This window comes from Symsagittifera roscoffensis, chromosome 2 (assembly GCF_963678635.1).
Source record: "Symsagittifera roscoffensis chromosome 2, txSymRosc1.1, whole genome shotgun sequence".
NCBI lineage: Eukaryota > Metazoa > Xenacoelomorpha > Acoela > Convolutidae > Symsagittifera > Symsagittifera roscoffensis.
The window spans coordinates 83,967,587-83,994,675 of record NC_087063.1 but is presented as its reverse complement, the minus strand read 5'-3'; the positions used below and the strand labels follow the sequence as shown (position 1 = coordinate 83,994,675).

The 27,089-nt window shown below is 33.2% G+C and overlaps 1 protein-coding gene across 1 annotated transcript; it reads left to right on the top strand.

The window, feature by feature from the left end:
• The first annotated feature begins 1,192 nt into the window (after nucleotides 1-1,192).
• Nucleotides 1,193-25,876, top strand: LOC134840107 (uncharacterized). Its single transcript, XM_063855799.1, has 6 exons — nucleotides 1,193-1,892; nucleotides 3,883-4,062; nucleotides 4,931-5,060; nucleotides 24,448-24,592; nucleotides 24,871-25,077; nucleotides 25,572-25,876. Exons 1-6 carry the CDS (start codon nucleotides 1,739-1,741, stop codon nucleotides 25,692-25,694), a joined length of 939 nt encoding a protein of 312 aa, XP_063711869.1. The 5' UTR covers nucleotides 1,193-1,738; the 3' UTR covers nucleotides 25,695-25,876.
• The last annotated feature ends 1,213 nt before the right edge of the window (nucleotides 25,877-27,089 follow it).

Sequence of the window (27,089 nt, the reverse complement as noted above, 5' to 3'; positions counted from 1 at the left end):
ACTGACCCTAAAATTTTTCTAAAGGTGCCTTGGGCGCCAATATATACTAGCTTTGATGGGGATCGCGCGCCAAAAGAGCGCATTTTTTTTGTCAAAATTTTCCAAAAAGTGCCCAAAAACGGCTTTTTTGACGTGTTTTTTCAAAAACTCGTCTGCGGCGCAGAAAATTTGGCCAGAACAGCGTCTTTTTACTGCTTTAGGAGAGCTCTTAAAATCAATTTGGTCGACCTATAAGAAAAAAAGGTCGTCAAAATTTTTTGAAAATCCGCCGCCCCCCCTCGAGAAAATCCTAGATCCGCCCCTGGCTAAATTGACAACCGCTTACTCATACTCGTCAGTAACTAATCCAATAGTATGTCAACCAATCAGAACTGAGAAAAAATAAACGTACGGAATCAATAAATAATAATTTGGTATGTTTGCTTGTTATTTCGAAAATAATTAGTTAATATAGTATTTTGCTACTTACAGATAATATGTTAACGAAGAGAAAGAAGACGAGGCTGTTTATTTACAAGACAACATTCCAATACCCTCTCTAAAAACGATTTAACTTTCATCACTAGTATTTAACGCGATTAGTAACTCTTAGAACTAATTTTTAATATCGGAGTCTACCGAGACTAAAGAAATGTGAGAAAAAAAAAACAAATTTCTTTTTTGTTCCTAGTTTTGCGAGAAAGAAAAACTGGAACAAAATTTTTTCTAGATTTCGTTGGCAGAACAAAAAAATTATGACTTTTCAAAAAACTATTATTTAAAAACTCTTTTTTTTCCCGCAGAAACTTTATTTTTAAACTTTTCGCAAAAGAATTTTTTGAAGTAGTTAAAACGCATTTGTTTTGGCAAAAGTTTGCAATATTTGTGATTAAATGAACAAAAACTAGGAAACTGTTTCACACTTAAAATAAGAATTTTTTTTTTTCATTTTTAACGATGATTTAAGGAATTAGCATAAAATGAATAATTTACTTTTTTATGGCAAAGAATTTATGATATGATAGCGTAATTCATATTTGAAAAATCCAAATGGTATTTGATTTTGTTTCATGAGATTTCGTATTTTCCTTTCCTCCGTTTTCGCTGCTCAGTTTTTAATGGGTTTTTATCAATTATTCACTAATTTCAATAGCACTTTACGCGAAGCTGCGCCGAAGTTTGAGGTGAATTATTTAAATTGAGCAGGTGTTTTTGATCATAAATGAACTGTTGAGCGTTTGAATTATACATTCTTTTTTGATTAGTTGTTGTTGCTTCAAATTCGCTGGTAATTTTCTGTTCTTGCCGTATGTTGAAGTATCAAAAATTAGGTCTCTAAAACCTGGATCAACCGCATAAAATTTTGATACAGAGAAATCTGTGGACGCTTTGCTTGGTAGAAAATCAAAGTGTTTTGAGAGTTCTAACAAAAAAAACTGAAATATTGAAAAGTCGCGGCGATTCTGTGTTTTTTTGCGCAAAAAGTGATTTATATCAAACTTATCTCAGACATTTGATTCGACTCAGACAATCGAATTATTTACATGGACAACATCTGACTTGAGTTCTGTTCCTGTCATTCCATTCAACACGCTGTTCATTACCAGGAACTCGATTATCAAACCAAAACTAAAAGGGGCGATTTTGGCTCTTTGGTTGGATTGTCAAACTCATACAAGCGATCTAGAACAAGGATAACACAGAAGAAGGATCAAAAGAATAGTTTCAAAGAGCAGAATAACAATTGATTGCCGCAGACATGCACCTGTACACTGCTATAGTGATCTGCATTGTGTTCGTCTGTCTAATGAGCGTGGTGATTGTGAATGAGACCATCTCTGTGATCGAAGTCCTCTCCACTCTCGTGTCCTCAGTCGAGATCCTCTCACTCTCCGGACCACATAGATACTCCAGTCAGTCAGATAACCCAACTTATTCCAACCCTTTTTTAAAATTATTTCATCAAAAAACTCAGCTAATTAAAATAATTCTGGTTGGAAGAGGGTGATTATTTTCTGCGAGATCTTGCGAGATAGAGCTTTTATTGTAAAAATATTGAAAAAGATTGTTATCTAGCAGTATGTTTCAAGAGATGCGTTATCTTATCCAGAATCTTCTAAGATTCTTGCAAGATCTGCCAGATAATACTATCCTTGATCGACATGGGAATTCAGGACTTGATTTAGATTGTGGCTGTGAGGGTCTGCCTATAGTTTGTCCAATAACTTGATTTAAAGCTGATATATCCCATGATAGGTTTTACGTTTTGAGGAGTTGGATCTCAGAATTTTCTAGCATCTTGTTTGTGGGGAAGGGATTTTAAGTGCTACACAAACTTTCTCAAACTCATTATCAGCAGCTCCTTCTTTGAACATTTTAAGCTAATTCGATATTTAAAATTGTATCATAATCGATTATTTTCAATTTTTAAAAATGCATTGTAATCGATTATTTTCAATATTTAAAAATGAATTATAATCGATTATTTTCAATATTTAAAAATGCATCATAATCGTTTATTTTCAATATTTAAAACTACAACATAGTCGATTATTTTCAATTTTTAAAAATGCTTTATAACCGATTATTTTCAATATTTAAAAAAGCATTGTAATTGATTATTTCAATATTTAAAAATACACTATCATTGATTATTTTCAATATTTAAATATCCAAAATAATCAATTATTTTCAATATTTAGAAATGTATCATAATCGATTATTTTCAATATGTAAAAGTCGATCATAATCGATTATTTTCAATATTTAAATATGCATCATAATTGATTGTTTTCAATATTTAAAAATCCAACATAAGTGATTATTTTCAATATTTAAAAATCCAATATAGTTGATTATACTCAATGTTTAAAATGCATCATAATTGATTATTTTCAATACTTAAAAAGGCATTGTAATTTATTGTTTTAATATTTAAAAATGCACCATAATTAATTATTTTAAATATTTAAATATCCAACATAATCGATTATTTTCAATACTTAGAAATGCATCATAATTGATTATTTTCAATACTTAAAAAGGCATTGTAATTGATTGTTTTAATATTTAAAAATGCACCATAATTAATTATTTTCAATATTTAAATATCTAACCTAATCGATTATTTTCAATATTTAGAAATGCATCATAATCGATTATTTTCAATATGTAAAAGTCGATCAAAACCGATTATTTTCAATATTTAAAAATGCATCATAATTGATTAATTTCAATATTTAAATATCCAACATAAGTGACTATTTTCAATATTTAAATATCCAGCGTAGTTGATTATACTCAATATTTAAAATGCATCATAATTGATTATTTTCAGTTTTTAAAAATGCACCATAGTTGGTTATTTTGAATATTTAATAGCCAACACATTTGATTTTTTTTAATATTTAGAAATCCAACATAAGAGATTATTTTCAATATTTAAAAGTCCAGCATAGTTGATTATATTCAATATTTAAAAATGCATCATAACTGATTATTTCCAGTTTTTAAAAATGCACCATCGTTGGTTATTTTCAATATTTAAATATCCAACACATTTGATTATTTTCAATATTTAAAAATCCAACATAAGAGATTATTTTCAATATTTAAAAATCCAGCATAGTTGATTATACTCAATATTTAAAATGCATCATAATTGATTATTTTCAGTTTTTAAAAATGCACCATAGTTGGTTATTTTGAATATTTAATAGCCAACACAATTGATTATTTTCAATATTTAAATATCCAACACATTTGATTATTTTCAATATTTAAAAATCCAACATAAGTGATTATTTTCAATATTTAAAAGTCCAACATAAGTGATTATTTATAGTATATCTGCAGAACGCAGTTCTCATTTGTTGTTTATTCTGCTGTGCCGCTGCTGTGTAGTGATTGGACTGAGTGGGATGTACCAGAATGAGAGTTCATTCAATGTGAGTGACATCTGCGACTGCAAAGTGGAGACAAGTAGAGACAGCACCAACTGCTCCCTCCTCACCCTCCTCCACCAGCCTCAGGGGGAGCAAGTGGCCGATGACCCCTCCCTCCACAGAATACTACTACTCACAGGTTAGTCACTCAACTTTCTCATTTATCCATCTCTTCTCACATTGTTAGATGAACTCGTGCTTTTTGTGTTATTGTGTTTTCTGAAGAGTTCGGAAATTTCAGTTATTTTTCTATCGGAAACTAAAAGCCGTTTTTTTTACTCAGTCTGATACTACTTTTTTGTTTCTATACACACTGGTTAGTCAGTCAATTTTTTCATTTTTTCATCTCTTCTTCTCAGACTTTTACATAAGTTCAGCAAAATAAAAAGATTTTTTTTATGGTGTTTTCGAGAAAAAAAAACGTTATTTTTGTACTACCTATTCACTGATTAGTCATGGTCAATTTCCGGAGATACTGATTCCGTTAGTAGCTTATTCACTTCAGTTATGCTTCTTCTATGAGAAGCGTGTATTTTTTGTTGGAAGTTAGGAAAAAAATGGGGAGTCAGGAAGCAATCGAGACTTAATTTAATTGGTTAAAACCAGTAAATTATATAACTTACCTTGTCAGATAATACATTTAATTTTATTTCAAACTTTTTTATATTTGAAATCAAAAGTATAATAGAAAAATGTGATCACGAGTGAAAGAAACACAAATACGACGAGCTATTTTTTCCTTATGGCAAATCGCCCAAATATTATTTTTCCTCAAAACCTATGGACAAAATTTCATATCTCAATTTTTTCCTACACGTTTTATTTGTACAAGGACCTCACTTAGAATTATAAAACAAGGAAGCTTAAATTATGGACATCAGAACTATGGACCAAATTCAGTTGATCATACTATCCACTATGGCTACTCGGAGAAAATGTGAGAAACATATATACAAATCAATAGAAGTGTTGTTTTGTAATGTTTGCTGTCTATTTTGTGTGTTCAGCTGGTCCTCGTGATTGGCAGCAGCGGGAGTCGGTGGTGTTCGAGTGTCTCCACTCGTTCGTGCCCCTCATTACCTACTTCGTCATGCCCCAGGACTACCAGGCCATACAGGACACTGTGCAGTCCAACAAGTGAGTCATTTAGAATCACTTTTCAGAGACACACCTGAAAAGGGATCTGCTGATCCAATAATGACAACCCAGGCAGTTCTAATTTTACTTATGTCATTTTAGGAATATTTGTTTAGTTTCTGCCTGAAAACAATACATTATTATGATTATTTAACATTTCAGATTAGATCTTTTATAATTAAGTACTCTTTATTATAAAAACGAAAAGATAAAAAACTATAACCCTAAAATACGACCTTTTAAATGTTTTCCTCCGGAAAATAGTGGAACCTGATCTAAACTACATTTTATGATTGGATAAATTAGATATTTTACCAATGTAAAGTATTTAATATTAACCAATCATGATCCATCTAACTAACAATCCACTTATTTGTAAGTGCTGAAATTACTTGTAATTTCAGCACCAGAGAGATTTGAATTTAACTTAGAAATTAGTTGAACTCTCCCGAGTACTTCAGCAGCCGCAATAAACCAGTATACCCTAGATCTATTGAGCCTAGCAGAGACTAGTTAAACAACCTGAGACTAGATAGTATAAGAGTAAGATTAGGATCGGTATTAGACTAAGAAGTTGCACGAATCTATCCGGCCGAAAATAAGATAGCGTGACGAGCAGACGGTGTACCCTATCCGAAATTACTCTATGAGTTATACCCATCGATTATAACTCATCTGGTGCGACCATAAGTCTCGAACAAGACCTTAATAGCTTAGCATTAACCAATAATAGATTAGAATTTAGACAAAACATTTACAAAATGTTATACGACAATAATTTAATCGAAATGTCTCTACGACTCAATAGATCAGAGCCAATATTCCGAACGATAACAGAACTACCCGGAATTGGAAGAAGACCTCGAACCAGAGACGACATACGACAAAGCAGAAACTTACCATATAGTTATATGATAGTTCGGCAAAAGCCAGAACAAACTTTTGTATTTAGAATACTACTAGCAATGAATTTAGATTTTCATTTGCAAACATAAAATTTTGAAGTCAATCTTCAAAATCATTTCAGGCGCTAAACAAAATTATTAATATACAATAACGATTGATAAAAAGATCTCAGATCGTTTTCCAAAATTCTGCAGTAATATAAAAAACATGTTTGAAAAATATTTATTGAAAAATCAAAATAAAAATTAGTAGCATGACAATAAATGATTAGTAATTATAAATCATCCTGTTGTTCCAGCTTCATCGCCTAAACATAACAGCAATCATAAGCTCACTAATATCATAAAATACTAAATCTATTCTTTACACAAATTTAAAAAATTTTAAACTTAAATTCACTTAATTTTAAAATCAGATCATCAAGGCTTATCCTTGGATCTTAAATCATTTTCTATTTAATTAAATTTAAAACTTGATCATCAAGGCCTATCCTTGGATCAAAAAGAACAACTTTGTTCTCCCCCACCCACTAAACGAGTGTCTAACGACCTCAAACGTCGATTCACTATCCAACCCTTTCTAAAAACCCAGAACTAATAGAAATTTTTGAACAAAACTAATCATTCAAATTAGGATAAACAGTGAAGAACTTCGGTTATTCATCCTTCACTTGATCCCCCCTCTTACCAGACCCAGGATAAATCTTAGACTTAGTAAGTTTAAAATAGTATCTAACGAACTACTCGCGTTCTAATTATACCTGAACCCTGTGGATCGATTTACTATTCTCCAACCCTGAACACAATCACTACCCTTAAGTAAGATTAAGTAAGTTAACACCTTAGCTTATACTAGCCACGAGAAAGTATAAAATCATTCTTCGGAATCGATATACTTTTCTCCCCAACCCTGAACAAATAGACCCAGGTTAGGCTAACAAAAAAATCGTAAGGACTAACAGTTTAAGCAAATAGAAATCATTTAACAACCTTTTGCATCCGTCATCCTAAACCTTATGTCATTTAAAAACCTAGGAAATAAACAAACAATCGTTTTACACAATTGTGAAATAAATAACAAAAAATACGACCTTGTAATCACACCTCATACACAAACAGTTGGATACATTAGAACAAAACGACAAACATTAAAGAGAAAAATAATAACTAAACAAAGACAAATAACACGAAAAAGATTTTCAAAAAATCGAAACGCATTTTCAGAATCAGAAACCAACAGTTTAGACGAACTTTATAAACTAAAAGAATCAATAGATAAAAATTGCCCAATTCACGATCAATTATATTTCTCTGACTCAGAAACAACTTCAAATTCATCAAAAAGAGGAAAAAGAAGAATAAAAAAGCAGTATAAACACAAACCAGTACATTTATACAATTGGAATCAACCAATTAGACACATTAATAATTACATATTAACAGTCATCGAACGAAAAAATGAGCTCAACGCACACCCCAGGTGAAGAAAGTCCAGATGATGATGATATTTTCCCCTTTATCGTAGATGCAACCACTGATAGAGGACAGCATATATTCTGCAAAAATTTACTCTTAAATTTGTTTGAACCCGGAATCAGTCCATGTAAAACAGAGTTCCCAGATGTAAAAATCAAAAGACAAATTATCGATCACTATCTAAAAGATATATGTAACCTAACACAACAATACGGAATCTACTCCATAGAATTCAGCTCACCAAACCAGAATCACAGTAAATATATAATTCAAACAGACGACCTTGATTTAGAATTCTCAAAAGTATTCTCAGAATATATAAAAAGCATCCAATATCATAACTCACAAAGAGCAAACTCCATATTCACCAATGAAGTTTTTGCGATAATATATAGTTATATCTCGATATTAGAAAACGAAATCCAGATACCAAATGTCTCACCGACAGAAACATCTAAACATATAAGAGTACGACATGAAATCACACTACTCTCTAGTTTTCTAAATATAATTAAAGAAAATTTCACGAAAGATGAAGTTTCACAACATACAAAACACGACTTACAAAAAATCTTGGCATGGTTCATAATAGATTATTTCACACATAATATTGATTTAATTTCACAAGCAAGAAAAAATTTTAGACCCCAAAACTCAAACGATGATACTGCCATCACAGAACAATCAGACTATGTTTGGGACCCCGAATGGTCTCATCCCGCATTCATAAACTTCCCACAATCAATCTCAAGTCAAGCAATAAGTACGATATCTTATGTAAGAGATTATGTACGAGTAATACCATTAACCATTGATGCAACACCATTAAACTATAATACATTTTTACCCGATATGCAAAATAATAGTTTAAACTCTACAGTCATACACAATGAAAACCTCAATGGAACTAGGAATCTTACTCAACAAGATATCCAGACACCATCACACTTCATAAATGAAGAAATCGTACACACAACAACTACACAACAAAGTATTTCACCAATACGTCCAAACTTAACAACACCAAGAAATACAAATTCTTCACAAACACAGGTAACATTACAATCAACCGTTAAACCTTCGGTTGCTCCAAAATATTCACACATGGATTACCAAACATACAGACCCATGACAATACCGCCAAAAACACGCAAAACGTTCACTAGAAACAACTTTGCAGACCATAATTATAATTACACACATCCATCAAAAACAAATTATCAACCACGAAAAAATTTTAGTAATTATACAAGATCTCGAAACTGGGATAACCCAATGGCACCACCTAATTCAGTAAATTTCCAAACAAATTTACATCCTCCACAGGATCGTAGTGAAAACTATCCATTTTTTCAACAAAATAAAAATAAAAAACAAACATCTTATCAAATGGATTACTTATCCTCAGATGATGATTTCTTACAACCAGATATATTTACACCCAATAATCAAGAATATCGTGGACAAGGAATACAGAAACCACATACATATCATAGAATTTTTTCTCCACAACCAATAGATACACAAATTCAACAACCAATTCAACAACAAAACCCAATTAATAAATCTTTTCAACCAATTCAGCAACAAAACCCAATGATTGCAAACTCGTACCAACCAGCACAAATGCAAAATGAAATACCACTCCCATATTATCTTCAACAACACGAAATAACAAGAAATCAACTTTCAAATTTTTCTCAAATGCCAAATGCAGCAGAATCATTACAAATGACGATGAATCCATACCTTATGGGTGGATCATCAATAACATCAAATAAACCTTTAATGGTATTCACAGGAACAGACCCTGAACATTCTGTAGAAGACTATTTAAATGCAGTCACAGCAAATTTGATTTTAAATATAGGACCTGAACCAATTAATACGCCACTACATCAAAACTGAATACATCGACGCACAGCGTTAATACAAACATTTCTAGATGGCGCAGCCCAAAAATGGTTTTCAGTATTGCCTATAGAAATAAAATCAAATTGGAAAAGATTTACACAAGAATTTTCAAAAATGTTTGACTCCGAAAGAAACAAACAACAACAAAGAGTTTTATGTAATGAAATTCGCAGTTACCAAACGAAGCCATCAAGCAATTAGCAGTACGAATCGAAACACTAGTTCGAAAAGCATATTCATTAAATACACATGACTATAAAAACACAAAGATGACAGAAATCTTAATGATGACCTTAACACCACAATTAAGGAAAATAGCAATAAAAAAGAGAGCATCCCATCCTTCGTCAATTCGAGAACCCGATTTAGATTTTCGAAAACTAGTAGACAAACTAGAACAAGCAGAAATCACAATGAAACTCGAAGAAACGGAAAATCTGAAATTACAATACGTTAACAGAATTGAAACAGCTTCCACAAATATAAACAATATACAGGAATCAGATACAGATCTCGTTGAAAAAATCACTGAAATACTCAATATTTACGAAAAACACCCAAACTTTAAAGGCAAACCATCTTTCAAAAAATGGTGTAATTATTGCCGACGATACGGACATAGTATTTCTGAATGTAGACAAAAACAGCAAGACAATCAAAATAAACCTCAAAAATATAAAGAACCAAATAAATCATTCTATCAATACATGAAAAAAGATCAAAATCTACCGAACAAAACAGTCTACAGCAACAACAGTTCAGGAAAACCACTCCCGAACAATACAAATTATACAAGAAATCAATCACCATATAACTCAAGTTATAGAGGAAGATCACCAGAACGAAGAAACACGCATAATTCATCACAAAATCACTACAATAGACCAAATAGTCGAAATAACTACTCCAGATCACATTCAAATACACAACGATTTGTTTCTAGATCTAATTCCCAATCAAGAAAAAATTATTATCCAAACAATCAATCACGAAATTCATCATACAATAGGAATAGAAACTACTCAAATAATCGGAATAGAACTTATTCAAACAACCGAAACCAGAATTACCCGAACAATCAATCAAGGAATAACTCATATAATAGATCGAACTATAACAGACCAAACAATAATTACCAAAACAGATCGCGAAATAATTCACAAAATCGACACTCAAGTTATAATAATCGTTATAGAAATTATTCCCAATCACCACACCGGAATAATAATAACTATAATAATTCTAATAATCGCCACAGAAGTAGTACACCTAAACATCAAAGACATATTAATCAAGTACAATCTAATCCAGAAACAACATCAGACCCTCCAGGTATTGATGACACAGTAACTGATACGTTACAACTCAACCAAATAAACTGTGGATCATCAGATTCAGAAAGCGATGCAGAAAACACTCTCTCCATCAACATGATAAAAGTCGAAAATGACTATGAACCTGTTATATATGAAGAACCTTTTTCATCACACATATATGAGAATCAATCAGAACTCCTTCACAATTATTATATTGAACCCGTCCATTCCACACCGACGACACAAAAAACTAATGAAATTAACACTACAAACCAACCCAATGAGAAAGAAAAAACAAAATGCTTGAATACAAATCACATCTATCAAAACATACAAAAAGAACAACCCAAAGAAAAAATTTGGACAATACCATTTCTTTTGGAAAGTCCAAAAAGCAAAGAATTTCAACCACCAGATCTTGAAATTGATTTTTTAATTGATTCAGGAGCAGAATCAAATATAATAAACATTCCCACATGGAATGAAATAAAAACCTTACACATAAAGCTAACACCTCTTGAAACCTCCAGCAAACTAGCAACAGCACAAGGATCAACATTAATAAACTACGGAAAAATTCAATTATTTCTTCTCCCCACAAGAACAATGGAGCAAAACAAAATTTTAACCAAACCATTTAAACAAATATTCCATATCACTGATATTAAACTTAATATCATTGGCATACCATTTATCTCTAAATATATACCAACAATCAACATCTTGAATAGTAAAATATTAATCAAAGATAAATATACAAAAACAAAAGACACATCCCTAACATTTTTTCAAAGATTAAATAAACAACCACCATTTTTTTCAAAATTTTACCCAATATATAACCAACAAAGAAAACACTTGAAACCACTATCAGGAAACATCTATAATTTTTCAATCAAACAAGTTCACCAATATGATAAAAAACAAAACAAACAAAAATTTTATATGTCAGATTTTGAATTCAAACCTATTCATAAGTTTTTCAAAATCACAATCTCATCAATAAAATATTTGAAAAACTCGAGTTCAGATATTATTTCCTTACATGTATACAACAATACACCTTACCAAGTAACATTACCTTTAGGACTTTTAGGCTATTGCGAAACCAACGCTACAATATTACCAATACACGAAAAAGCATATCGTGTAAAAAATATACTCCAATTACTAGATATTTGCCAATCCACAATCCTTAATGAAGAATTATCTATAAATAATATAATGATTAACGAAAACAGAAATACGGATTATTTCACAAAAACCCCATATTTCAAACCTACATTCAACATAAGTAACTACACAGAGAATCAACAGAAATTTTTAACAATGTTTAATTTCCAACATTCACAAATAACACAAGACGAATTTGAAAAACTAGCAAAACAGCTAATTAAATATTCATCAGTATATGCAACATCTAAATTTGATGTTGGCAAAATCAGCTCATCACTACATCTCCCATTAAAACCAGACGCAGTTTTCAAAAAACAAAGAGCAAGTAAAGTACCAATTCACTTACACGATAAAGTGAACAGATTACTCGACATTTTAGAACAATACAACATTATATCACCAATAAACAAAGAGGAACAACCAAAAGGCAACACATTTATCAACCCTGTTATCATTCTAGCCAAAGGAGAATCATTAAAAATTGTTCTCGATGCTAGATACCTCAACTCACTCATAGATGAATCAAAGTGTATTTGGCCCATTGAACCAATACAAGTTATTTTAACAAAAATAAACGGAAAATACTTTACCACCGCCGATATGAATAGTGCATATAATCAAATGCCATTAGATTAACAATCACGACGCTTAACACAATTTGTTATTGGAAATCAACAATACGAATTCAACCGCTTATTCTATGGAATATCCATAGGACCAGCAGCATTTTCAGCTTTTATGAGCAAAATTTTTCGACCACTAATACTCAAGAAAAACGCAATCACCTATTTAGACGATGTTTTTATGCAATCACAAACAAAAGAGGAAATGTTCAATGTTTTAGAACAATATCACCAAATACTTCAGAACGAAAATCTGAAGGCCGCCCCCGATAAATCACACTTCTTTTTGACAAAAGTTAAATTCTTAGGGCATAATATAGAAAGAAAAACAATCACTCCATTGAAATCACGTATAGACGCTATTCAAAAACTCCAACCACCAACAAATAAAAAGAAAATCCAAGAATTCCTTGGAATGTTAAACTTTTTAAGCAAATATGTTTATAAAATGCAATTATATCTACGACCATTCTATAACATACTTAGACAACAAAATAATTTTGAATGGAATATAGAACATCAAGCACGATTTGAAGAAATTAAAAAACTTCTAACTGAACAAATTTCAAACACAATTCCAGATTCAAATCAACCATTTTATGCAATGTGCGATGCTTCGAACTTTGGCATCGGCGCAGCATTATTACAATCACATAATAGTACAAATAAAATGAACCTCATATCAGCAAATTCTCGATTATTCACTCAAGCAGAACTAAGACTCTCAACTCTAATGAGAGAATGTACAGCCATAATATATACACTAACAGAATATGAATTTCTGATACTTGGATCAAAACATCCCACAGTTCTATTCACAGACCACAAACCAATCATCTTTCTTTTTACACAAAAGTCTAATCCAAACCACCGAGTTTATAGATTTCAACTCATTTTAATGAAATTCCCAAACTTACATATAGTTTGGACCGCAGGAAAAAATCTTGCATTACCAGACACCTTAAGTCGAAATACGCCACCTGAATTACTTACACGAAAAACCACAGTTGAAATACCCAAAAACATAAAATTCTACCTTGCAGAAAATGAAACATCACCCCGATTGGAATGCAAATATGCAGTAAAAACTGACGTTGAACAATCACAAATAAATAATTTACAACATTTCCCACTTTATTTAGATTGTCAAAATAATCACTATGAAGTTGATCTACTTGGAACATCAACTTTTAAACCAATCCCATATTCACAATGGATAAAAAACAACACCCAAGAAAAAAGAATAAAACAACACCCGCCTAAAAAAGACCATTTTCCACTAATTGAAAAAGAAAATCTGACTTATAAAATAAACTTATCAGGACCACAAACAAACGATTCAAAATACACAATAAATCAAGTTTTTGACCTCCATGACCCACTTGACACAATACCCTTATCTAAATTAGAAATCGAAAACATTTTTCTCCCCCCAACAGAAACAATTACAATTTCAACACTGAAACAATATCAAAACCTTGACCCAGTAATTCGACAACTGAAATCATGGCACAAATATAAAACTAAACCTATCAAAGCAGATTCAACTATTCTAGGAAACAAAACACTCCTCCGATATTTTCGAAAATTCAACAATACAACAATTAACGAAAACACAGACCTTCTAGAATACAAACTAAATGAATCTACAGCTCCCTGTCTCCCTTTAAGTATGATTCTTATAGCTTTTAATATTTCACATACACAAAATATTAAAGGACACTCTGGATCAGAAAAAACATATTCAAATTTTATACAAAACTTTTATTTCCCAAATGCACCAATTTGGATAAAAGTACTATGCAATGACTGTATAGTATGTCAACTAAATAAACCTTACCCAAATCAAAAACAAATAGCACAAAAACAAGATTTTAAAGGACAAAGTTTGTACTTTAATCATCGTATCTCATTTGATACCAAAGGACCAATTTCACACTCATCCGAAGGAAACTCCTACATTATGGTAATTGTTGACGCATTTACACATTATGTAGCACTTAACCCAGTACCACATTGTAACGCTTATTACGCTTACACAACACTCTATGAACACTGGATAGCAAAATTCGGACTACCAGAAATTTTAGTTACAGACAACGGTACAGAATTCATAAATAATGAAATCATCACACTATGTCATTTATATAACATTAAACACAAACCACGTACATCTCACGCACCTTGGACAAACGGCTTAGTCGAAGGTATGAACCGTTCATTACAAGAATACCTCAGATGTATCATCAATGGAAATGATACAAGATATACCGAATGGTCAGCAGATGTAAAACTATTTCCCTTAGCATATAATTCACAAATCACGACAACTTTAGGAATGTCACCATATAAAATGGTTTTTAACCAAAAGCCACGCAAACCAATAATGTTTACAGCAAACTCTCATAAAAACGCACAAGGTTATTGTCAACCAAATAAAGACTCAATTTGTTATAACCTACCATTACATACACACGATGAAGATCATTTTCATCACCCACAAATTCTTAAATTAGCCTCCGGTACACACACCGAATGGATTTTAAACAGAGATAAAAAACACAATGAAATTTACCAAAAGGTAACAAAAAAGTTGTTACAAAGGCAAAATATTAATGAACAAATAAATTCACGCTTTACACCAGCCTCCGATTTAAAAATTGGAACATTTGTTTTAATACCCAATTTTAATACTCAAAAAGGAATTTCAAAAAAGTTACAACCCCTTCGTAAAGGACCATACCAAATAATTGCAAAACCCACTGATGTCACATATAAAATCACCGTTTCAGATAAAAAAGAAATCGTTCAACACCGAAATAACCTATTACCTTATTATCCAAAAGAATACGCACTCCGCGAACTAACTCAATTATATTCTTTTACAGGTTTAAAAGTTATTCAAAATAACCCACATACGGACAACATAACAAAGGAACAAAATGATATTCACCTCGGAAATCAAAATACAAAATCAAACACCACAAAAAACAATACAAAAAATCTCGATCAAAATACATCTCAAAAAGAAAGAAAAAATAGAAAAATGACAGAACAAATAATACCCCAAAAACAAATCGACAAATCAGAACATAGAGAGTCTTCACGACTTAGAAATCAACCACGTAAAAATTATAAAGTATTCATCCCACAATCTAAAATATTAAAGAAAGTTGAATTTCAAAAACAACCTTAAATTCTACATTTAAAAATCTTTGCACCTCTGAAACATTTCACACTTTCATTTTTCAAGATAACATGCTGATAAACACGCAGCGATTCTAGTTCAAAATTAGCCAATAGGATTCATCCAATCCGTCACCTTCTATAACTTTAACACAAACCAACTAGACGAAAAATATTAAACTCCAGGCATATCTATAACTATAACTCTACGACCTCCAGGTCAAAAATAAGCAAACCACTCCAACTTGACAACTAAAATAAATATCACCATAATATCATAACCCTCCCTTATCTAATAAACCAAAGATCAACAATATTTCCCCAACTCAGCCCTCAAATACCCCCCAAACAAATATGTTAAATTAGCCTAAAGTAAAAGAACGACCATTTTATTTAGCCTAAAGTATAAAAATCTCAAAAATACCCCAGATCATTTGACAAATGAAAATAAAGACAAAGAAGACCTCCCGATCACCATAAAAATTGCCCCCAACAATTTTTTACAAAACTCAACCCACTTGTCAAAAAACTATTAAATAATCCGACCAAACTTGAAAATTGCCCCAAACAACAAAAAATATTCGATCACGAAGCCATTTCTTAAATGCTCTTCTATCAAACAGTCACTAAAATTATCACAAACCTCAAACAATTTTTTACGATACTTGAAACTTTCATAATATTTCTTTTTGATATCCTTGAATCTTTTCTAATACTCTTAATCATTTTTTGTAAAATTTTTTAAATTTTCTACACTATATTCGAACTATTTCTCCAACTTTCAAAAACCCTTGATTATATCCACAGGTACGATTTATAAAATTGTCTAAATGATACGAATTATTTTCAGTAGAACTGATATTTTTCTACTATTTGTAATTTTCATAACATTTCTATCATCCCTCATTTTGACTATATGCAAATGTATAAAGAAAGCAATCATCACATTCGCTCTAGCAACAATCCTCCTAATTCTTTTCTTAGAAGAATACTTTAATAAACATTAACTTTTTCACTAAAAGAATAGACCAAAAAGCTATCAAAAATTGCTACCCAAAAGTCACCAAGTCAGTCTTCACCGACATCATCCCAAGATAACCCAACAACACCTTCAACTACCAATAATCCTCAAACATCTACACGAATTTCCTTTCAAGATAACCCATACACTTTTGAAGAACGACACGCTCGTTTATCAGAACCACTAGAACCAGTTCAACGACAAGCACCTCTAAGCGAACCAACATATAACTTATACCCAACACTACCACATGAATTAAGTAGAATAAGAAATCCTAGTCAAAACCAAAATACAGTCGAAATAAATAGACAAATTATACATCCTCGACGAAACAGGAATTTTCTAACTCCCCGAGTTCATTTTGATATACCTCAATCCCCATCACAAAACACTCCAGAAAACCCCATTGGTATATTACCAGAAACCCCTACGCTTCTTTCACAACGTAGCACCTCAAGCCTATCATCAGATTACTTAGGTTCAACACCAACATCTGAACAAATACGTGAAAATCCCTTTAACCCCCCAAACCAGGCATCACGACTACCATATTGGACAACACATTCATTTACACAAGGTGAATTAAATTTAGTCAATGATCCAATAGATATTTCTACGGATACAACAACATCCTCATCACTACCAGAAACATTATCACTACCATCAACACCATCAATAAGCCAGATTTCACCACCACCTTTTAACTTAAATTTTCCAAATAATCTCGACGCCAGATATCGAGAACAATCATCAACAAATATCCCTTTAAGACTAGATTGGAATACATTTACAGCCCCTCCACCATTATTTGGACAACATCTAGAAAGTAATCGCCTCCACAACTGGGCACTTAATAGATTACAATACCGACCAGACATTCACGACGATATCCGTGATCACAATATCCAAATACTTTAACAAAACAGTTTACAATTAAAGTTTGAAATCACAGTTAAATTAAACAACATTACTCAACATCCCTACCCATTAAACCCACCAAACATAACAGCTCAATCACTACCACCACCATTTATAACCACTGAAGTAATATATAAATACGACAGATATACCAAAAAAACAATTGGTTACATCACATTTTATAACCCATACTCAGGATTATCATACACATGTATATTCTAAAATTATTAATTTTTCTCCAACTCCTTTTTCTAGTAATCTCAAATCAAAACATAAACCCTTCTCCCCGCACAGGACCCCAAGATTTATTAGTAACACATTACGATTGTGAAGAAAACGAACAAAAAACACTACACAAGTATGCAATAAATCAAGTATCACAGTGCGAAACAGAACCCCAAGCCATAGAAACTACAAATGTCATAGCAACACTTTATTCAAAAGCCCGAGCAACTACAGTTATAGGATATAAATTCACAGCAACATTTTCTGAAAAGAAAGTACATTGTTCACAAGTCTCAAACGGAAATAAAAACCGACTTGACCATGAATCATTCTACCAGAGTAATATAGAACGACTTTTACATCTCAATCCCGAAGATTGTAAAAACGAGTTACTCCGACTAAACATCACAAAAAATAAAAACACAGATAGAAATTTAGTATATTTCCAAGTTTTTTCAGATTCTGTACATCAAGCAGAACTTGAAAGATATCAAGGACATATAAAATTAGATGAAAAATACCCATACAACGGCGCACACGGACGATTAACCTATGACATGCACGATAAACTAAACACTGGATACCACACATTGGTATAAATGACCCATCAAACTGCAAAGCAGACACAAAAAATAAAGGATACCAAGAAATAATGTTTTTCGATTGGAAAATACAACTCGAAAAAATACAACTCACACGAGATTTATCAGACAACACAATGATTTATCAAGGAATTAGATTACCTTGTAAAAACGACCAAGGTTATTGCGACCCTACAACCAGAACACAAGCAACAATTGTTTGGTTCCCCGAAGACACATGTACAACATTTCAAGTAGCAAAAATACACGCTCGTATGATAAAATTTCACGAAAAATATTTTATACAATCAATACCATATGAACAAGTAAATCCATTACGAAAAATAAGTTCTAATTTTCGAAACATTCATAATATAGAAAATAAATTAACACGTTTTCAAATATATCAAGAAACAGAACTTGCATGTAAATACAGAAACCCACTTCACAAAACACAATACTCTGAAATATTAGTTGAATACGAAAATGGATTCGACATGACCACTGGAAAAATAAAAGTCGACCCATACGCCACAAGTCATCCCCTAAACGAAGGAACATCATATATACCAGTTAATTTTCAAAAGAATACAGGTCAACCTGGTGGACATTTAAAACCCCAAAACGATCAAAGCACACGTTTACAAGAACTATCACTAATGAATAGTACATATTTTGGTAATATCCACTATGATATTCACTTAGATATGAAACTAGACTACACGATTAGCCGAATTTTTCAAGAAATGTCACTCTCCGAATTAGAAACATTACACCAACTATGCGAATTAGAAAGAACACAAATATTACAATCACTTGCACTAGCAGTATTAAAAATACCCTACGCAGGATATTTACTATCAGGAAATAGATCAAATTTTTTAGACTATGAAGGAAACATCTTATGGTTTTATACTTGTACTAAAAAAGTATCACCACTATACGTTTTTGAAGATAAACGATGTTATAAAAGAATCCCTTTCTTTTATAAGAATAAAGTACATTTCGTTGACACACTTTCACGAAGAACCTATTTCTGGGATACCGCAGTTCCATGTGGATCAGAAAATAGCCACAACGTAGTACAACTAAACCCTGATGAAGATAAATATTACCTTCTCACCCCATATCCCACATTAATGCAATCACTCAAAAAATTTTCACCAGAAAGCATTCGCGCTATCGCTCGAAACCCAAATATAGATTTACAATCAATAGGAATATACTCAAAATCAGATATTCAACATCACATTAGAACACAACAATTCCAGGAATTATTAACACAAATGGACACAATACAAAGACAATCAATTGACCAAAACTTACGCAAACTTGCCGAAACCTCAGGATTTGCAGACATCTATACGCAAGACTATAGCGGATATTTTAAAGACATTAAAGATTATATATATCTAAACGGTGAAAAATACCGTCCCCAAGATATATCACCTATCAATATTTTTAGCTTTGTTACGCTCAAGAATGAAATTCTTGATTTTCTAGGATGGCCCTACTACATCTTAGAAAAACTAACTATTTTATACGCAATGTTTAACTTTATTGGATTTCTTTTTTCACTCTTAAAAGGAATCTATAACACATGTGCTATACACACACAAGTCAAAAGACAAGCAAGTGTAGCACGCATACTATTTGCAGGATTTTTTGGAATATTTTCTACATCTATAAACAAAATTCTTTTAGACGCACAAATAAAAGAATATAACACAAAAATAGCAACAAGACAGAACACATACGACGAAGAACATAACAATGCAGACACAACACCAACAGCACCACAGTTACCACCCCTACTACATAACCATCCATTATCCCTAGTCCCACGTAATTTTCGAAATTTAGCCATAACACATAATAATTTTAGACCAACCATATCACAAAGTCCCATCCAACATATAATGCCACACCACTCACAAGATGAAAATACTTATGAACAAATTATAGAACAACCCCATACCACCGCTTTTCAGTCTCAAAATAATAATTTTTTTAGCCCACGATGAGCCGACAACTTGGATCCCTACACCGATCAAATTCCCACCCAACCAACCTCACCACTCCATCCCAATAATACCACTTTTTGCTTTTCCGCCACCCGATTTCCCATCCAGTAATGTAACATCCGGCATGAATTCCGATACTAATTCACACATCTCAGTTTTATACTCCATCTCACAACTCAATAACCCGAATATTGAAACCCCCGATGAATTTGCCGACTCTGAACCATCTCCATCAAATAATTTTCACACCAATCCCTTAAATTTTTCCCAACCCCCTTTTCAACCCATACTACCAAATAACCCTGACCCAACCAATTCTACACCCTCTTATGCTTCCCAAGTCACTCCAACCTACTCCTCACTTCACTCAAACCAATCATCTCATTCTTCAGACACCCCCCGAATCTCCCCAGAACTAGATAATTTCATTACCCTACAACAACAATCCTATCACCTTGACACCCCAACCATAAACCAAATCTCATCCACAATAGATTCATCCAATCCTCCTACCCCTACACCCTCTTCAATTTATACTGATTCATTAGCACCATCATCCACAACTACTGTATCTTCTATCAGCACTAATAGAGCTTACCGCACTTTTAAAAGGAAGTTCCCCAACCATCCTTTCCCAGCGAAACCAGGAACAGCCCGTGAATATATCAACCATCCACAACACACTAACACAAAAGAATTTTTAGCTATCACCTTACCCTCATTTCCACAATACACCTTAAACACCCCTCATGACACTAACGAGACACGTAACTTTGTAGACGAATACGTTTTAATGCCTACCCTTCCTTGGACCTCATATTATCATTTTACAAATCCCCTTTGCTTACCTTTATCTAACACTCATATCGATATAGAACGAAATAAGGACATGCTATATCGACTCACTACACCACTAACACCTAGACAATTTACTTACATTGGATACAAAAAATCACTAAAAACACACACTGCACCCCGAGCTAATGAATATACACTAGAATATTACGATCATAACATCATCAGAACTAACCAAGATCAATTCTTAGACGACGATCGCTTCGCTAACCCACAAATCACCGAGAAATTTTTCATTAAAACACCATATGTATTTACACTAAATATCTTCGATCGCAAGTTTGACCACATTATCTCAGAAGCACTAACAGACACGCAAGCCTACGAAAGTTTTAAAGAACGCTTCCAAATATTTTCACTAACCTTTCGTTTCCTTGCACCACATGAAAGAGATTTGCACTGCTCACACGATATTATGTTGCGCACTAAACAAACACACACATATACTTATTATCGTTTCATCCAAAATCACTTTGACCTACACACTCCCTCCAGACAACCACACCATCGTTTTCAATTCATCAATTCCAAATACACCTCACCATTCTTTCTTAACTTCACATATTGCATTAAAGATACTAACCTTCATGGCATTCTTCGAAATTATGATCCCATAACCCAAATGTATATCTTTTGTCCCATCACCAAGACCTTCAACGCAGAAGAATCCCGACCCTTCCTCATCCCACACGAGTTTGTACAACCTATAGAAATCCCCATTTTAGAATTCATCCATAACACTAAATTCAACCACAAATTATATAATCTAATCCAAAACACACCTTATGAATTTGCAGTTGGCACTGAAGAACTAACCACCATTAAGGCACTTCAATTGCTTTGGCCACTGCTTCAAACTAAAAATATCATCCGCATATTAGCCAAACTACTAACAACTTCAGATCTCATCCACGACATTTTCCCCCACGGTTTCGTCCCCGACGACTAACAGGTAAGTATGAATTATACATATTACTAATTAATTCAAACATTAGAAACTCACCATTCTTTATCCATGTTTTCTTTAGAATTTTAGCCTTCATCCTAGATCATCTGAAAAATTCACAAAAGAAAAATAAAAAATAGCAAACTTCTTCAAAACTGTTTAAGACCCTATTAAATTTTTGCACCAACAATTAAATAAATATAATACCAATGCAGTAAATTAATTTATAAATTTTTCCCCCACCAGCAGTAAATCTAATAATGATGAAAATTTGTAACTTAATTTCCCCCAACAACTAGCAGTAAAATTAAAATTCTATGTAGTAAATTCATAAGAAGCAAAAGCAGTACTAACCTTTTGATATTTTCATTCACTCGCATAAAAATTCTATCCAAACTCGCACAGCTCGCCCACGAAGAATTGTTTAAAGTAATGAATTTCAGTTCCAAGCTTTCACACTCGATAACTCTAACACAAGATAACATGTTTCAAACTTTACTTTAACCCGGTTGGAAAGGAATTATATACTAAACAAAACTAACCAATGCAGCTTACTAAACACCACAACACATAGCATAACAGCATGACTAAGAAAAGGAAACCAACGGTACCCAAACCGGATTAACCCAGTTTAAAACTGGATAATTTATTCTTTTGAAGACTATTATAAAGTCTAAGAAAGAAATAATAAAACACAAAAAAGTCGAAAGACAAACCCATACCACAAACAATTTGATTTTTGAAAAAAGGACACAACCAACAAAACATAAGAAAAACCACAACAAACCCAACATAAAACGTTGTCACATAACAGGACCTCTCACAAAAACCGCATGCAATCATACTCCCACTCCTGGCCTAACCCACCAGGAAGGACGTCCTGAGCATGCTCTATAGCCGGCCTAACCCACCGTGCTACATCCACGCTTTGTGACCACACTCCTATTTTTAATAAGAGCTACTCAAGGGTGAGTAACTCTTCAAAATAACTGAACTAAAACAAAAAGCTTTTGTGAAAACAACTAACTAAAATCATAATTAAAAAATATTAAACTAATAAAAGTTTTATAAAATGTAAATTACATTATGCAATACATAGATCAGAATACAACACCAAGGACGAACATCCAAAGACAAAACGACCCTACTACACTCGAGAAAGAATGGCCAACTACAATCAATATGCCGCCCACAATCACAACTCAAAGGATTTAGAGTACGACTTGACTTCGCAGAAAAGGACTTCATTGAACTAGACCAATGACCACCTCGATGTTCAAGTATACGTACAGATCCGAGTAACCAGGCATCCCCTCCACGCACAATCTCCACGCCATTCCCAGACAAGGTCAAACACAAAGAAGTTCTCACCAATGAAACAGAAAAACCTGACATAGCCAACCATTCTGAAATCAGATTTGAGTTTGTTGCGAAAACCCAGTCGTTGTCTTGAGAAGACACAATGATTGAATCTGGGACTTCTCTAATAAGAAAACCCAGAAGAAATAAGATGTTCGCCAAATACCAACGTCCATCATCCATCTTTCGAATTGCAGAAAAACTATTCTAAAAAACTCTGTAAAACCCGGATGGGTGGAACCTGATCTAAACTACATTTTATGATTGGATAAATTAGATATTTTACCAATGTAAAGTATTTAATATTAACCAATCATGATCCATCTAACTAACAATCCACTTATTTGTAAGTGCTGAAATTACTTGTAATTTCAGCACCAGAGAGATTTGAATTTAACTTAGAAATTAGTTGAACTCTCCCGAGTACTTCAGCAGCCGCAATAAACCAGTATACCCTAGATCTATTGAGCCTAGCAGAGACTAGTTAAACAACCTGAGACTAGATAGTATAAGAGTAAGATTAGGATCGGTATTAGACTAAGAAGTTGCACGAATCTATCCGGCCGAAAATAAGATAGCGTGACGAGCAGACGGTGTACCCTATCCGAAATTACTCTATGAGTTATACCCATCGATCATAACTCAATAGTTAGCTCGCTTCTCTGAAAGGCTAACCAACCCGTCTATGCATAGTCAGCTTTTCTTATTTCCCCGCATTCCAGACTGGGATATTTTGGATTAAAACAGCCAATCTCAGATCATTGCTGTAAACCTTTTTAGTTGAATGCGCATTTCTGGGTGGGGCAGCATTATGAATCAGAAATTTAGCAGAACGGTGATTAATTTATTCTGTTTTATGAAGTGAGAATGTATCCGACCATCTGGACGAGAGCATCTTCAACAGTCCCTCCCCCTGGATCAATTCCAACACCATCAACCAGGTGTTGCTATCCAGGGAAGACCACTACAACAAACACGAACTGGAAAAGAGCTACATAAAGACCATTGTTAGCATGACTCCATCTTTCATGTTAAACTTATTGTTTTTCTTTGACTTGTTTAATTGTTCAACTGATTGACTCGGATACTTAGTCCATAACCAATCGAACCGCCCCATCCCCCCCCCCTAAATCCGCTCCTGTGCATAGTGAATTTCTGCCAAACTTTTCGTTCAGTTTTAGGAGAAGGAGGATTATATGAAGGTCAATGCAATGGTTTTAGACAATTGAAGGTAAGAAATGTAATTGGGTGTCTGTACGTGTGATGTGTGATTTGTGTGATGTAGGTGTCGCAGGCGTCACACGACCAAGAAGGCTTCACCCAGATCACCTTCAGCTGGAGGGAGGGACAGGTGACGAAGATAGACAAGTTCCACAATGGGTCCTACTGGTCGCTCGCCACCCTCATGTGCACTGTGCTTCTGGGGGTGGAGAGGTGTGTCGCTTTTGTGAACAGGGCCAAGAACCAGAGAAGACAGACCGCACCAACCCAGGTACATACAAACTAAAGCCAATCGGCTCTTTTTCCTCTGCCCCCCCCCCCCAACCTCATGTAAACATCAATTTTATGGTGTAACCAGAAAATTTACAAGATCATGTATGAATATCAAACTTGTTCTCCATTGCCTAATTAGTAACCATACCCATTTTTGTATCAATTGAATAATATGAACAAAAATTAATTGTAAAAAAGTTTACAGGCGGGGGGGGGGGGGGTTTTAAAGGGACCCTACGAATCATAAGTGGACTCTCAGAATTGCAAAAATAAAAGTTAAATTCTAAAAAAGCCTGTCCAAATTCAAACACGATGACCATGAATAATTTTTTGAGTTTATTTGCTATCATGGATGAAAAAGTCTTCAAAACTATGAGAACGCAAGCATTTTATTTTTTGTATCAAAAAAGAATCGATCGCAACTCGAAAAAAAAATATTTTATTATAGAATTACAAATTGAATTTCTTGAGTGATCTCGTGGTCTGATTCAGGTGAAGGTGGCGGAAGCCAATATGACCCCCTCACCCACCCCGGATGCTTCCTTCATCAAGGGGAGAGGGGGTGACGATGCACGACTGGTGTGGAGTGGCGAGATCAAGAAGAGTCTGAAATAACCCCCTGCTCGCCTACCTTTTTGTTCACGCCCAATTACCTGAAATGCCTCCCCCTCTCATGCATGACTCATCATCCGAAACCGGGTGAAAATGGACACTGAAAAAATACAAAACAATTAAGTGAAGAAACTAAACTCTTGTCTTTTTCTTGTGTTTATAGCTAGAACAGTGAAACAAAAACATTTCAGGGGCTGATCTAGGACTTTTTCCGGAGAGGGGAGGGGGGGGGGGGATTTTAAGCGCCAACTGCACATTTAGAAAAAGTTTATGGTTAGTCGGCCGAAAATTGATGCGATTTATGGGTACCCTATTCCTAAATCCGCCTTTGTTATCTTTCAATTTCGCTTAATATTTAATTTGAGAAGCAAAACGTGCCCGTTAATCGTTGGAATTAAAATGTGAATTAAAATGGAATTAAAACGTGAAACCAAAAAAAAACATTTCAATTCAAAATTTGTACGTTTTGGCGCCTAACAAGTCTTTAGAGAATACTTTTATCTCCAAATATGAAATCATCTGCCAAATATGAAAGATGCCGAATAAAAATGTTTGAAATGGTGTGTCAAGTCGTCAGATTAATTTTTTTTGGTGAACGCCGCAGCAAAAATACGCGCAAAAGTATTCGAGGCCTAGAGAGAAGAAAGATCTTGAACTGATTTAATGGAGGTGATTTATTAAACTGATTGCACATAGTACACTTTTATGAATCTTTTCATGCAGAAATATGGTGACTGATTCTATGAAATGTTTTTATTTCCATAAATGGATGTAAACTCTATATTTTTATTACCTCAAGTTAATCAAGAACCAAAAGTTATGATCTTCAAAACGCTTTCTTTGAATTCCAAATTGAAATGTTAATAAACAACTACGGAAAGCTTTTTCTCATAAGAATTTGATCTTGAAAATGTCTTGAAAAATACTAATTTGTATCTTTTATGTCAGCTATAGTGTAAAATTTAACATCTATTTACTTGAATATAGAATATCAAAGAGCATGTGCAACATAATATTTTTGCAATACCATCTCTAAAGTTTCGCAACGTGAAGAGGAACTCAAGAATTGGTGTTTTTTTTCTGGCAAAAACACGAACCACAAGTAAACGTGAGATAGGGGGACTAAGAAAATAGACAACACCCGGGTTGACCTCCATAGACCGAAAATGCTAATAATGCAATTTCTTACACTTAGTCTATGGAAAAATGCTAGTCATAGAATTTTCATACATTTTTGCAAAATGAGTTTAATCGATTTTCAAAGGTATTTTATTGTTGTTTTGTTATCAAACTGGTATCTCTTCATAAAAAAAAAGGAAAAAAATGGTATGAAAAAAACGCTAATCATACAATTTCCATATATGGAAATTGTATGATTAGCTTTTTTTGTTAAAAAAA

Excerpts from the sequence above, each read along its gene's own strand:
- LOC134840107 (XM_063855799.1), top strand. The coding sequence starts at position 1,739 with ATGCACCTGTACACTGCTATAGTGATCTGCATTGTGTTCGTCTGTCTA. Across the intron at positions 5,061-24,447 it reads GACACTGTGCAGTCCAACAA|TGAGAATGTATCCGACCATC; the intron begins GTGAGTCATTTA and ends TGTTTTATGAAG. Across the intron at positions 24,593-24,870 it reads AGAGCTACATAAAGACCATT|GTGTCGCAGGCGTCACACGA; the intron begins GTTAGCATGACT and ends TGTGTGATGTAG.